Source organism: Chelonoidis abingdonii, chromosome 1 (genome assembly GCF_003597395.2).
Source record: "Chelonoidis abingdonii isolate Lonesome George chromosome 1, CheloAbing_2.0, whole genome shotgun sequence".
Classification (NCBI taxonomy): Eukaryota; Metazoa; Chordata; order Testudines; family Testudinidae; genus Chelonoidis; species Chelonoidis abingdonii.
The window spans coordinates 311034384-311050356 of record NC_133769.1 but is presented as its reverse complement, the minus strand read 5'-3'; the positions used below and the strand labels follow the sequence as shown (position 1 = coordinate 311050356).

Sequence of the window (15973 nt, the reverse complement as noted above, 5' to 3'; positions counted from 1 at the left end):
ACTCAAAAACAAAACAATGTAAAACTTTAGAGCCTACAAGTCCACTCAGTCCTACTTCTTGTAGGACTTGCCAATTGCTAAGAGAAATAAGTTTGTTTACATTTACGGGAGATAATGGTGCCCGCTTCTTATTTACAATGGCACCTGAAAGTGAGAACAGACATTCACATGGCACTTTTGTAGCCGGCAAAACAAGGTATTTATGTGCTGGACAGGCTAAACATTCATATGCCTCTTCATGCTTTGGCTGCCATTCCAAAGGACATGATTCCATGCTGATGACGCTTGTTAAAAAAATAACGTGTTAATTAAATTTTTGACTGAACTCCTTGGGGAAGAATTGTATGTCTGCTACTCTATGTTTTAACCGCATTCTGCCATATATTTCATGTTATAGCAGTCTCAGATGATGACCTAGCATGTTGTTCCTTTTAAGAACACTTTCACTTCAGATTTGATAAAACACAAAGAAGGTACCAATGTGAGATTTCTAAACATAATTTCTAAAGATAGTTACAGCACTTGACCCAAATTTTAAGAATCTGAAGTGCCTTCCAAAATCTGATTGGGATGGGGTGTGGAGCATGCTTTCAGAAGTCTTAAAAGAGCAACTCTCCAATGCAGAAACTGCAGAACCCAAACCACCAAAAAAAAAATCAGCCTTCTGGTGGTGGCATCTGACTCAGATGATGAAAAATGAACATGCATTGATCTGCACTGCTTTGGGTCATTATCGAGCAGAACCCATCATCAGCATGGACACACTTCCTTTGGAAGGGTGATTGAAGCATGAAGGGACATATGAATCTTTAGCACATGTGGCACATAAAAATCTTGCAATCCTGGCTACAACAGTGCCTTGAGAATGCCTGTTCTCACTTTCAGGTGACACTAAACAAAAAGCGGGCAGCATTATCCCCTGCAAATGTAAACAAACTTGTTTGTCTTAGTGATTGGCTGAAAGAGATGTAGGACTGAGTGGACTTCTAGGCACTAATGTTTTAAATTGTTTTATTTTTGAATGCAGTTATTTTTTGTGCATAATTCTACATTTATAAGTTCAACTTTCATAATAAAAAGATTGCACTACAGTACTTGTATTAAGCTAATTGAAAAATACTATTTCCATTATTTCTACAGTACAAATATTTAAAATAAAAATAAATATAAAGAGAGCACTGTACACTTTGTTTTGTGTTGTAATTTAAATAAATATATTTGAAAATGTGGAAAACATCCAAAATATTTATATAAATGGTATTCTTTTATTGTTTAATAGCATGATTAATCACATGATTAATTTTTTTAGTCATGTCACAGCCCTAAATATAATAGGAGTTAATGATTAAATTGCATCAATCATACATTGCTGTTGCAATGTTAGAATTACATTAGAACTGTAAGCAAACAATGGGAACAGATCCTTAGCACACGTAGGGACCATATGCAGCTATGACTGTTCATACCACATGAAGATCTGCCCCATGAACCACCAGGAAGAACATTTATAATGCTCAAAGGATAAATTTTAGTTTTACAGAAGAAACAGAGCAGTGTAAATTTTGAGTGCTCTATCATCATTTCCTTTGAGTTTCAGACCATTAATTATGTTTCCTTGATGATCAAAAATGGGCCAGGAGGAATAATGTATTGATCTGCATTCTTATATGAAGGGTAAGTCCCAGAATATTTTGAAAGTATTATCCTTTGTCTTTATCAACTGTTTAACATGGGAATCAGACTAGACTATGTGAAAACAATATATTTTTATTCGGTGTTCTTACAATATTACCCTTTTGTCTAGAAATGGCTAAGCAAAATTCTCCATCATTAGTTGAAGTTGTAAAACAAGTAGCAGAACAGCAACATTCACAAGCATCAGAAATAGAAAAAAGCAAAATAGTTCTTTCTCAGTTACAGGTAAGATCTCATTTAGAATGTTGAATTTATAATGTAGTACAATAGACAAGGAAGTATTACTATGAATAAGGGAAGATGATATTTCTCTATTTTTCTGGGGTATCTTAATTCAAAGTTAAGGCAGTTAGTCCATTCTTAAAAACAATGAGGAGTCTGGTGGCACCTTAAAGACTAACAGATTTATTTGGGCATAAGCTTATATGGGTAAAAAACCCACTTCTTCAGATGCAAGTCTCCATGCATTTGAAGAAGTGGGTTTTTTACCCACGAAAGCTTATGCCCAAATAAATCTGTTAGTCTTTAAGGTGCCATCAGACTCGTTGTTTTTGTGGATACAGACTAACATGGCTACCCCTCTGATACTTAGTCCATTCTTAATTTACCTCGTTGTACTTAGGCTTTGTCAAAAATGTTATATGCCTAAGTCATTATGGTGCAGTTTTAACAGAAGTTTTATTCTTTTATTTTGCAAAAATTTAATTGAATGGCAAAACCCAAAACATAAAACATAAGCTTAGGCCATTTTTTCATGGTGGATTGATTAAAAAAAAAGTGAAGGGTTTGATAAAGAAAGGATAATAAGGTTTAAAAATCAAATTTTTCCACTGGATTGTGTCACTTTTGGTATCCTTTTTCAAGAAACCTGAAATCCTTTGGGACATGTGGGTTTTCACTGGATGGGGTGTGTCCTGCCTCAGCCTTCACTGCCGTGCGTGTAGGTTTTGTTTGGTAATATATTATATACTGGATGTATATAGCTATGGCTAAGATTGCATAATGGTTTCTGTTCTGATCCTTGCAAAAAACTTCCTTGGTTTTTTGAAACTCTCACTTTTTGGACTGAACTATTCAGCTTTGATTTCTATCTGAAAGTTATATTTTTAACATGGAGAGAGTAAAAAGGAAATACATTATTCCTGAGCTAAAAATATTCTTGCAACTATTTTTTGGAATAGTCCTACATATAAAACAACCAAGGTTTGAAATTTTGCATGAAAAATAATTCCTATTAGAGAGCAGTGTACACTCTTCCTCCTGACAAAATCCGTTTTGATTTGACCAAGTTATATGTATTGGGAAATCACATATTGAATAGATTGTTTTTGCTGAGCTCAATGTGCACTAAGGAAGATAGGTTTCAGAGTTGCATTTTTGTTTAATAATAGGAGATGTACCTATCTCCTAGAACTGGAAGGAACCTTGAAAGGTCATTGAGTCCAGCTCCCTGCCTTTGCTAGCAGGACCAAGTACTGATTTTGCCCCAGATCCCTAAGTGGCCCCCTTAAGGATTGAAGTCACAACCCTGGGTTTAGCAGGTTAATGTTCAAACCACTGAGCTATCCCTCCCCCTCTGTAGTCTGTTTTTGCAAAAGAAACAGGAGTACTTATGGCACCTTAGAGACTAAAATTTATTTGAGCATGTTAGAATGGGTTCCTGTCTGCATCCTGTATCATTTGCCATACCGGTATTGCCCTGGCCTCTTCCTTTGTCATTCAGTGTTGAACGCATTCTACAACAATATGCATTACCTCACCTTTTGGGGGCGAAGCCAGACCTTTTGGCACCTGCTCCCCTATTTGGTGTAAACATTGCTTGTGCCAATCAGAGGCGAACACACACAGGTTTTGGGCCCCGCGTCCCCTATGACACTTCTGTGATGTCATAGTGAGTACTTTAGGGGTTGCCCTGCCATGTGCAGGCAGAGAGAGGAGAAAACGAGTCCCGTGTATTCCGTGTATGCCGTGTGTGCCCGTAACCGAGCCTGATCACCTCGAAGCCTCTCTCTCTCAGCTTCACTGTGTTTCAAAATAGAGCTTCTACGTTGCCGGTCGTGATGTGTTGGTTTGTATTGTAAGTATCAGTTATTACTAAATGCTGCATTTTTTGTTTGTAAATATTGTTAGTAGATATTTTAGGCATTGTGTGTTTTAGGTTTTGTTAAACTCTATTAGCTAATCATAAGCTGCTCCCTTACCCCTTGTAACTATCCCCAATTTTATACAGAGCATAAGCTTTCGTGGCTACAGCCCACTTCATTTGGATGCAATGCAGGGAATACTACCGGAACGAGTATATATTATATATTATATATATATATAACACACAGAGAACATGAAACAATGGGTGTTACCATACACACTATAAGAAGATAGTTTCACAATCAGTGGCAAGTCACCCATACTGCTGAAATCATAAGGAGAATTATCACTGAGTGATGGGATCCTGTGGTCTTTTTAAGGTGCATAAGCTAGGGGCCCCTTTATTACCTTATCAATCTACTATCTACCTTAGTAGCTCCCCTGCACCTTCCCCAATTTGGGAGCTCTAAAGTTGCACAGGAGAGGAGTCCCCTCTTTTGGATCTTCTAAGGTCTGTGGAACAGTAGCTTCCTTCTTTAGACCTTCTTGGGCACATGACACAGGGATTCCTTTCTGCAGACAATTTTTATGGCTCACCAGAGGGAACCTTGCTCTGGCATGCCATGAAAGCTTTTATCACCTGCAGGAGAGGTGCCTCCTCCTGCAGACTTCCTAAGGGGTGTGCAGCAGAATATTGAGATATTATTGCAGCAAATAGTTCTAGATAATAATATTTACACAGGTTATATGCAACTTTTGGGAAGCCCACAGAGCTTCAAAGTCCTGGACAATTACACTCATTCATTTTCTTTTAGTTTCTTCATTTTTTTAACCTAGAACATTCCATACAAAAGCTAGCACTAATGTTAAGGTTGAATAGTTATGAACTCAAAAGTCAGGAAACACCAAAATTAAGATTGCATGTACATCTCTAACTCTACTTTCTTATGTGTATTTCACAGAAAGCACATAAAACAGTCGTTTCTTCTCCAAAATTCAAGATCTTTGCCATTAGGACCTTTCACCTGTCTATCCTAGATGGCTGGTAGATCAGAGATGATGCCCAGTTTTATTCATAGATATTAAGACCAGAAGGCACCATTATCATCAGATAGACTGATTTACTTAACAAAGGCCATAGAATTTCATCAACTGATTCCCACATCAAGCCCATAAATCTGGCTGAGCTACAGCTTGATTTTAAGTGATAGAAAATCCACCACAGCCCTGGATAAGTTGTTCCAATGGATAATTACCCTCACTGTTAAATATTTTCAAATTATTTCTAGTCTGACTCATAGACTCATAGGTCAGAAGGGACCAATATGATCATCTAGTCTGACCTCCTGCACAAAGCAGGCCACAGAACCCTACCCATCCACTTCTATAACAACCCCTAACCTATGTCCGAGTTATTGAAGTCTTCAAACTGGGTTTGAAGACCTCAAGCTGCAGAGATTCCACCAGGAAACTCCACTAAGAATTTGCTTAGTTTCAGCTTCCAGCCATCAAATATCATTATGCCTTTGTCTGCTAAATTAAAGAGCCCTCTATTGTCAGAAATCTTCTCCCCATGTAGGTACTTACAGACCTCAATCAAGTCACCTCTTAACCTTCTCTTGGATTAACTAAACAGATCTCACTTCTTTAGACTCTCAGTGTAAGGCAAATTCTCCAGACCTTGAATCATTCTTACGGATCCTTTCTGAATCCTTTATTATTTTTCAACATCCTTTTTAAAATGTGGATACCAGAACTGGACACAGTATTCCAGTAATAGTCTCTCTAATGTGGTGTTAATACCCTGCTCCTACTTGATATTCCCCACCTATACATCTAACCATATTTACTTTCAGCATCTGCATTACAAGGTTAGTGTTTAGCTGGTTGTCCTCAGGACCCTTAAATCCATTTCTGAGCCTTCCAAAATACAGTCCATAGTCCTATTAACATGCCCTACCTTCTTGGATCCTAAATGTATGACCATGCATTTAGTTGTATTAAAACATTTTGATCAAGTAAGCCCAGTTTACCACAAAATTGAGATCTCTCTGTAGAGATCTCTGTATAGAAATCTGTCTTTATCATCATTTACCTCTCCACCAATTATTGTGTCATCAACAAACTTTACCAGTGATGATTTTATATTTTCTTCCAGATTACTGATAAAGAGATTAAATAGCATTGGGCCCAAAGCTGATCCCTGTTGTATCTCATTAGAGATGAGTCATTGGATGACAATTCACCATTTACAACTACATTTTAGATGAATCACTTAGCCAGTTTTTGATCAATTTAATATATGATTTTGTATATTGCTATTTTTTCCCCTCAGAATGTCAGATGGTACTAAGTCAAATACCTTCTAAAAGTCCTGGAGATCACAAGATTTAGGCTTATCTAGACTAGGAAAAAGTGGTTGATGCTAGGAAGATCTGAGTTAACATAAGTTGACAGGAACTAAGGACCATCACTACCTCCCACTGCAAGTGAAAGGCATACTTCCTTGACCTAAAATAAACACATAGCAGTACATACATTTTTACAAAACTCCATACCTAAACAATAAACCTTACACTGCACATGCAATTCTCCCCCTTGGGAGAACATGAGAAAGAGAGAACAAACTTCACCTGACAGATGTTATTCATGTCACTTAAGGTATTATTGGAAGGCACTCAGATATTACGGTGATAAGAGCAGTGTAAGAACCCAGATCGAACTGAGTTTGCTAAACCCAATTAACTCAGCCACTTTTCCTAATATAGGTGCAGAGCAACACCTTTACCTTGGTTTTAGTCTGTTGTCTCCTGATTTTACCTCACATCTGCAATAGGAAAAGCAGCCGAGTTTAGTTTGGCCTAAACTCCTAGTTTAGATAAAACATTAGGGAGACTGGTATGGTTAGGATCTCTGACACATCCCACTATACATCATCTGAATATGAAGAAACTGAACCCATTTGAAAGATAACAAATTTCATGTACACTTATCTTTAAGACGAACCCAATAAAACCTCAGATATCATCACCTATCATGTCTCTTGGTGATGATCTTAGGAAATGGAACTCTAGTGATATATTCTATTCAAACTATTTTAAGTTGCATAGATTGCTTTATTGTTTGTTCTGTATTAAATGAAAAGAATGAATACTGTTAACTAAGTGTAGATAATATTGTTTAAATAGCTTGCTGCTTTACTCCCAAACATAGGCTTTCCACTGATAGGAGAATATTACAATATTTTACAGGCTGAGCTTCAAGAAATTGAAAAACAAATGGAGTCTACTTTATTAGAAACAAAGGCAACAGAAAGGCAAATTTATCAGCAAGATGATGACATAGAAACTACAAAATATCACTGTGAAAGTCTGGAGTCCCAAGTGAGATCCCTGTATGCTGAAAAGATAAAGCTGAAACTTGACACTGAAACAGCACAAGAAGAATTTGAGATGATGCTTGCGAGAAATGGTGCATATCATGAGAAAATAATGGCTCATAAAGAGCGTTATTGGGAAGCAGAAAGCAAAATGCCAGTTATGCTCGAACTTGCTAAAAAACGAGACATGGTTAAAGAGCTAAAGACAAAGAAAGAAGAATTAATGAATGACCTCCAGAATTCTGAAGGACAAGTTATAAAACAAGTGCAGGTCAGATGTTTCTGTTTCTAGATATCTTTCCTACTGTGTACAAAAATATGTTACAATTTTAAATAATAATCTGGTCTACCTTTGCAGTGCTTGCCATGGTGTGTGGAAACGTGCGATATTTGGGTTCATTGCCCAAGCTAGGTTGAGTAAATGGTGATCTTAGTTTACAGTAAAAATGGTACTAGCAACTATTTGTGATGTTTGATTCCAAAAGCTAAGTTCAACTGATATAAGAACATTAACTTGGCTGTGAAAAACTACAGTGCGGTCAGCTAAAATGCATCAGTTGCTTCCACTGTTATTTGTAGGATACTGCAAGGTCTTTGATAAACCTACATAAACACTTTTCAGAACACATATTGTATATCCCTGTAAATGTTACTACATTACCACTGTCAGCAAACAGCATAGTGCTTAGTTGGTAACAAATTGTACTTGAGCTATGAGAGAACAGAAGGTGGAGGGGTGAGAAAAGATGACAGAAGAAGGGAGAAGGAGAAAAAACATCAATTTTGATATGTATAATCTCTAGCATGTGTGTGTGTGCGCACGTGTAATTTTTAATGCTGTATTAAATTTGTAAAAGTTAAAGCAGTCTGAGCTGCCAAAAATGTACAGCTATAGAGGAAAACTAAGTAATTGCATATTTGAAATGGTCTCAGAATCACAGAGTGTAATTCTGATGTAACTTACACAGGTATAAATCAGAAGTAACTCCACTGGAGAATGGAGTTACACTATTATAATAGTAATGTGAGATTAGATTAAACCTACAGCTCTCAGATTGAAAAAAACAAATATTCATAATAAACCAAGTCTTGCAACAAGATTAATGGACAAAATTAAGGCTTGACCTGGGAAGGTTATGTCTCATACTGACTACAGTGGGGGTTTCACCTGCTTATGTAAGGGCTAAGTTTGTTCAGGGTTTAGTGTCCCTTTCTTACATAAATGGCACTGAACTTTTACAATTGTTCAAATATGCCATAATCTGTACTTTCCCCCTGCTCAGATCTATAGTGGAAAAAGTGTATATTATATAGGTGATCAAGTGATTATATGCACTATAGCTTAGAATTTAAGGTTTATGTAAATATATAGAGACATCTATATTCACATCTGGTGCTATAAAGAGGAACATGGACGATATGGTGTCTTTTTGCTGCCTGTAAACTCAATTAATTGTTCTCCGTTCATTCTGTGGCTTGTGATTGCATATACTTTAAATTCCATGTGGCTTTTCTACAATAAAAAAGCCTATGTAGAATGAAAGTTTTATCTTGTTGTAATCCCCTCTTTCTTCTCTGAGAATGAACTCTGTATAGAAACCAGCTTTTTCATTAGAAATCATTTAGTTATGTAGGCGACATTGCTATTTGAGCTTTATCATAGAAAATTACAATAGATGAGATATGATTTATTACGTGTAAATCCATTTACAAATGTGACCCTTCTACCAGGTGGAGTCAGCAGCAAGAAGGGCCAGGTTCACTATTTAGGGCTTTATCTTAACGCTATAAAACAGAACCGGCTTGAGCCCCCACCCAGTAATCTGGGAAAATTGACCACCACCTCGGCGCGCCTTTAAGAGGCAATACGTGTGCACTCACAAGCACTGAATCTATGTATAACCAACAAGAATTTTTATTAAAAGGGAAAAGGAAGCAAGCATTAGTTTGGGAAAACACCACAACCATATTCAAAAGCAGGTGATCATGTGATCACCTCACCCCAGAGTACGCTGGGCAGCGTCCTTCGCCCCAGGTTCTCACCTGACAGTGTGAAAGTCCCACAAACAAGTGTTCCTTTGACAAGCCACTCCCCTCTCCCTCCACTGCACCCCACTTGCAGTTACTGTCCTTGGTTAGCAAAGACCTAGAGCCATAGCTGCTGCAATTGGCTCACAGTTGCCGCCATTCGCTCTGTATCCCTGCCCGCTGCCATCACTGCACTGGCGTTCGCTCTACCCCCATTGGCCACTACACCATCACTTTCTCTGCTGCCACCTGTAGCTCTTCTGTAACCTCTGTGACACCGTGTCTTGAGGTCCCAGCACCTAACCCAGCCCTCAGTGATTTCAGCAATTCATGGGGAATCTCACAGCCTCTGCAGGCTGTTTTGCTGAAATGCTGCCCCACAGCAGGTCTAAGAGCAGGTCTACACTTAAAATGCTGCATGGGCACAACTGTGCCACTGTAGTGTAGACCTGGCCTAAGGATTAGCATTTAGAATTGGTTTTCAGAGACTTCAGCTATAGTGATCGCTTAAAAAAATCAAAAGACTCTCAACTGAATTTAATCAGCTCTGTCTTTAAAAAATGGGGAGGGGAGTATCAAATAGCATCTAAGACATTTAGAAAGAACCCACACCACCAGGTAAGAACAGGAACAGCCCCCGCCCCCGCTCCCCTTTCATTAAGATTTGGCATCCCTAGCCATTGCTTAGCAAGTGCAGTTCAGTTGAGGTGACCCTCTCAATCAGCAAGTGCTGAGCACAGTTCTGCTGCCCTTTACTATAAGAATAACATTTATTTACCCCTGCACTCAATGCTAAAGTGATTTGTAACCCAGCACCAGCCAAAATTGGTCACTTTGGCAACACAGTTTGTCTGCTGAATACTGAGGCAGAGTAGGTGTGTTCATATAAATACAGTGGGGTCCTCAAGTCTTTTTCCCCCAGCTCATCACTATATGTCAGGGGAGAGCTCATTCCCTGCTTACACTTTGATAAACACAATAGCCATAATTCTATTAGCATTAGATTTCATATGGGAGGAGAATGTAGTTCACATATTACACACATTATTCCCCATGACTGAATTTTTAAAGTTGACTATTAGTCTTGTATATATGCACACTTCTAAATACTTTTTTTAAAAAAAGTTATGTGTGCAATAGTGTGCTAGATAAATTCAAATGGTTGCATCCCTGTAGCTGTAGTCATGTCCCTGAGCAATATTACTGTTTAGTTTTTGTAACTATATCAATACATATGATTTGCTAGATAGGCAGGAAGTTTATTTAAGTCAAACTTTTAAATTGTTGAACTTATTTCTTTAGCTAAAGTCAATGCTTATGCAAACAGATCGTTAAAATGACATTACAGAAGGTAAACCATTCATATTAGAGTTATCATTGTTTTACAAATGGGGTTTGGGTTTTTTTTTGTTTTTAATTCCCACTTGTATCTTCAGGAAGAAATTACACATTTAATAGAGGAAGTTACTATAGTAAAAGAGTCTATCAATGAAAAGAAAAAATTGCTTGAAGAAGAGAAAAAAGTGCACGCTAAGCTTAGAAAAGAGATTGAGGTAAGGTGTAGAATTATTTAACTGGAATATAATTACAGTCATATGACAGAACATACATATTGTAGTTGAAGTTGTAAAATATTTTACTAAACAGGTTGCTACATATCCAAGCATATACATTAACCAATGATAACACCATTAGACTCAAATCCTGAAGAATATTTAATGTTGGTAGAACTCATCTAAACTTGAGAGCAGATATATGAATTTTTGAGAGCATGGGAAAAATTTTAGTCATCAGCATTTTCCTCCGCAACATTCTAGGAAGGAATTCAGCCATGAGATCTTAGAATAATGTCAATCACTTCTCCTTTGCCTTCTTCTGAAAGCGAATGAAGAGATTGCTGAACTTTTAACACCTGTTCTTTCTAAAAGTTGCTCTTTATAGGTGTCAAGTTTAAGATGTTTGGGGAAAGGAGATAATACTGGGAATTTTAAGAAAAAGTCTGCAATGGGATAGTATGCACAATTTACCTAAAACAGATTACTAATTGTTTCTGTCTTGACTGTTCCTGATATCTAACCAATGGATGAATCAATTGCACCAAGAAAATGGCCTTCCTGAGTACGTTCTAAATATGAGCTGGCTGTAAAGTAGAGAGAGCACAACTACTCCTAATTTGCTATATGCCCAGACAGTATTATTAATCGACATGAAGTGATCTGTTTAAATAGTTGAGTGATATTCAAAAGTACATCTGAGAGGTGTTGAGCCTCAGACTTTCATATCCTTTGTCTTGTTAGGCAAATTAAATGCCATAAAATGTAATGATCTGATTCAAAGCCTGATAATATACAGGTTTTGAACAGATTTGAGACTAGCGCAATAGAGCACTACAATATGGAAGGGAGAGAGGGGAATTTTTTTCAGATTACAAGGAACAGGAGAATATTCTTAAACTAAAAACTAAAATACAATCATTTTAAGATCCTAGGTCAACTCTCTGTTCTTCAGCATCTGAAAAACAGACTTTATTATCATGACAAAATCCATCTGAGAAAGATAGAGGAGGAGTTTTAGGTCATCTGAAAGCACTTCGTAAGACATTAGGTTATCAGAATAAATGTAATTAATGCCCTTTATACTCCAATCAGTTAATATCTCATTTGTGACTGTTGTGGGCTGAAGATTAACTCTGATGCTGGGGTTACTTTCCATTTTCTTTAAGTTATTTGGACTGTGAGTTCTGTAGGTCTCAGACAAAAGGGGAATCTGAAAAAAACAAACAAATAAACAAAAAACCCTCTAAAACACAAAGCACACACACACATCCTTTGAGGGTATCCTTTTTTTGTTGTTGTTAAAAGCCAAGAAAGTTCCACAAAGCAAATGCCTTTGTCTATGAGGTGTTTGGATGGAAAACTCCTAGGCCAAAGTCAGCAAAGCATTTGGTTGGTTGTATAATATGAATATTGGAGACTATAAAGAGATCATCTAACTCAGGCATTCCCAAACTTCATTGCACCTTGAGCACCTTCTGATAACAAAGTTACTACATAACCCCAGAAGGGAGCCGCAGCCCAAGAGCCGGTGCCCTGGGTGGGGTGGAGACAGGGCCACAGTCTGAACCCTGTCACCCCAGGTGGCGCTGGAGCTAGGGCTTCAGCGCTGGGTCACTGCATGTCTAATGCTGGCTCTGGTGACCCCATTAAAATAGGGCCATGACTCACTTTGGGGTCCTGACCCACAGTTTTAAACCCACTGATATAACTTATTTCTCTAGTAAGCTAAGTTACAGTCAAATCCAGTTTTTGAGGAATGAAAAAGTATCTTCATCCTCTGCTCTTTGTATCGTCTATAGTCTTTTCTGTACAAATTAACGTTTGCCAAAGCAGTGCAGCTTTCCTGACCTTAAAGCCCTGCCAGCTACATTAGTCTGAATCTTTGTGTTTCATGTGCTACCTGCAAAAAGCCCTCAGATGTATTTTATTCTATTTTATTAGGTACAGAATAAAAGATGTGATGCTATTCTAAAGCGTTTGCATTGTCAATTGAACAAACTCCAGTCAAACAGAAGACAGTGGCACTGGAACATTCAACAGATGGAAAAAAAGGCAGCTGAACTAAGAAAGTGTCTTGGAGTAACAGAGTGATATATAGTACAGTACAGTACAATGATCAGCAATTTATAATATATGTCATCCTTTACATATAACAGGTGGTTGTTGGAAATAATCCCTTCAACCTTGGACTAAGGATGAGTGATTTTTCCCCCTCCTGCTCTGTGCCCTAGAATACTTTGTGTTCTGTGCCAACTTTAATGGCCTAAAGCAATGTTCTCTTTTGTTCATGGGGCCAGTGACTTCTCAGGAAGGAATTTATTACAATTCCCAGACTGCCTTCAAAAGCATCTACCAACATCTGCAAATCCCTTAAGACCATATAAATTTGGAAAGTTCATTTTTGTTTATTTGGATTTTTTTGATTTTTTTTTAGATCAAGTTCTGCATTGTTTTTCACTCTGGGAAATTTATATGAGGTGGATAATTGCATTTAATGAGATACAAAACTTCAGATCTTTCATGCACAGCTCTAATCAGTGCAATGTACTAAGTAACTTTGAGCTCTCTAGTAGTATTTTGCCATGTGGAAGAGTCAGCTGTGCAAGATACTACAGCATTCCTGTTCTCCGTGTGCCAGGATTCCCCTCGCCCTAGCACAAGTGTGTGGGAGAGAAAGAAGACATACATAGTTTTTTCTGCTTGCTTACCATGAAAGGGCCTGGGACAATCATGGTTTAAGGATTGCACCTCCTAAAACAATTGCTCCCAGAGCTCCTGGTAAGGCTATGCAGGACTACACTACCGCTTATTCAGAGTTGTGGCTAAGTGCCACAGTCTAACGCTATGGAGGCTAAAGCATGGGTAAAATTAATTCTAGTAAATAAAGATAGAGACCAGTTTTGTTTGAAACACACAGATGTATGTTTTCTGGGGTTGGGTGATGCAAGGAATGTAAAGAGTAAAATGGCAGTTTAGAATAACATGATGCTGCAAATTCCTCCATCCTTCTGAACCAGTTCCTATGTTAGGGCCTGAGACTATTCCTATTGGTACCAATGAGAAAACTTGAATTCAGATGAACTAGGATCAGACCCTTGTGGTGCGCTGTTGATTTATGTCACAATGAAAGAAGAGGGAGACAACATGGTCTGATGGCCTTTTCCCTGGCAAACAAATAAACAAACAAACATTATTTAAACTGTAATTTTTTAAAAGTCAGCTTTGTGCAGACTTTTTTACTGCTCTGGACAATAGAAAGTGTGGAAGTTCAGCGCAACATTACCAAGTTTTCTCAGTTCACTTTTTTCTTGGCTGTCCTGAGGTTTTGTTTTTACAGAACTGATCACTTGTTTGTCTCGTACTTCAATTAACTTTCTGTGCTCAAAGTCAAAGCTTCAGAGGAGCACACAGCATTGTAATTACAAGACTTAAGTCATGCATTTCCCCAGGACTTTTGGGAAAGAAAAATGAACACCAAATCACCATTTATTTGAAACTTCATGTCAGAACCTTAGTGAATAACCAGTTTCTCTGCATAATAATGTTTTTCTGCATGATTTGTATTGTTTTGTGCTTTGCATTTCTGGAATTTGTATTCATTGTTTATTCTTATAGTTTAGATGACAATTCACTCGAGTCAATCAATAATATTCATATTTATTCCAGAAAGTATTTAATATTGTGTTTGATGAGGTATTGGTTTATGTAATTTACATTTGCCTTTAAACATATGTGCATGTATTTGAGCAAGTTGAATATTTATGTTTTACTTAGTTTCTTTTTATTAACTGTCTAGATACTGTCAGTTTTAGGAAGCTAAAATTAAATGCATTATTAGTGTTTTAATTACTATTTTATTCTTAGTAAGAAAGTTCATATAAACGTCTATATACTTCAAAGAGTATGTGTTTTCCTTCATATAAACTGATTTGTACCCATCACAATGAATCTCAAAGGGTCACTATCACTTTTTTAGTCCCCAGAATTTGCCTCTCTTAGATAAAGGTAAATTCCCCATGCAGTAATCCACCTAAGACACATTTTTAACATAATAACCTAGAAATGTAAAGCTCTATATCCTACTGCAATTGCCTGAGATGAATAATTTGCTGAGTTAAAATAAATTCACACTGTTTGATTTTAAAAGACGACAAAGAAACATTACTTAAAGCAACACCATCCATCCCAGAGTCCTGGGAGTGTCTCCAGTATAAGTCTCTACTCCTTGTTAGCCCAGGAGATTGGTGTTCTCCTTTCTGTGATGGCAGAGGCTTTTTTGGCTGCCAGACTTCTCTCTGGGCACTGGCAAACTCAACCGTCTGTTCCCTTCCCAAGGGTAACCCCAGCTGAGTAGAGTTCCCTCTTTTTAACTCCTCCTCCAGGCCCTGATTTGCAGATGCAGAAGGGTGGGGCCACTTCAAGAGAAAGCAGCTCCCTAACCCTTTGCATGCTGGTGTAGGGTCTGTATACCCCATCACGGCATCCAGTCTCGATTTGAGGACAATAAGAGATGGAGAATCCAACACTTCCCTTGGCAATTTGTTCCAATGGTTAATCATGCTCACAGTTACATTTTTTTTCTTTATTTCTAATTTGAATGTCTGGTTTTAACTGCCAGCCACTGGTTCTTGCTATGCCATTAGGACTGAAGAACCCTATCATACCTGGTATTTTCTCCCCAGAAAGTACCTATACACTGTACTCCAGTTGCTTTTAACTCTTATTTGATAAACTGAACAGACTGAGCTCTTTAAGTGTCTCATTGTAAGGTGTTTTCTCCAGCCCTCAGAGAGTTTGTAAGGCTTGTTTCTGACCCATCTCCAGTTTTTCAAAATCTTTTTTAAAATGTGAGCACCAGGACAGGACACCGTATTCTATTGTCAGTGTCACCAATGCCATAAAATCACCTGCCTACTCCTGCTCACTGCTCACCTCTTTAGACAGCCAAGGATTGCATTAGCCCTCTGCTCATGTTCAGTTGCTTGTCCACTATGACTCCTAAATTCTTTTCAGTCGCTTGTTTCCAGGATACAGTCCCCTAGCATTCTGTTTACCTAGATGTAGGACCTTCAGATTGGCAAAATTAAAATGCATTTTTGTTTGAGTGGGCCCAGCCTACCCAGTGATCCAAATCAATCTGTATGGCTGGCTTGTTCTCGTCATTATTTACCACTCCATCCAGCTGTGTCTCATCACAGATGTAACCAGCAGCGATTTCTTATTGATATCC

General features: G+C 37.8%; 1 protein-coding gene across 1 annotated transcript; it reads left to right on the top strand.

Annotated features, from left to right (window-relative positions):
* Positions 1-1806: 1806 nt before the first annotated feature.
* Positions 1807-12834, top strand: CCDC122 (coiled-coil domain containing 122). The gene is made up of 4 exons (XM_032781751.1): positions 1807-1920; positions 7032-7430; positions 10624-10740; positions 12685-12834. Exons 1-4 carry the CDS (start codon positions 1807-1809, stop codon positions 12832-12834), a joined length of 780 nt encoding a protein of 259 aa, XP_032637642.1.
* Positions 12835-15973: the final 3139 nt, after the last annotated feature.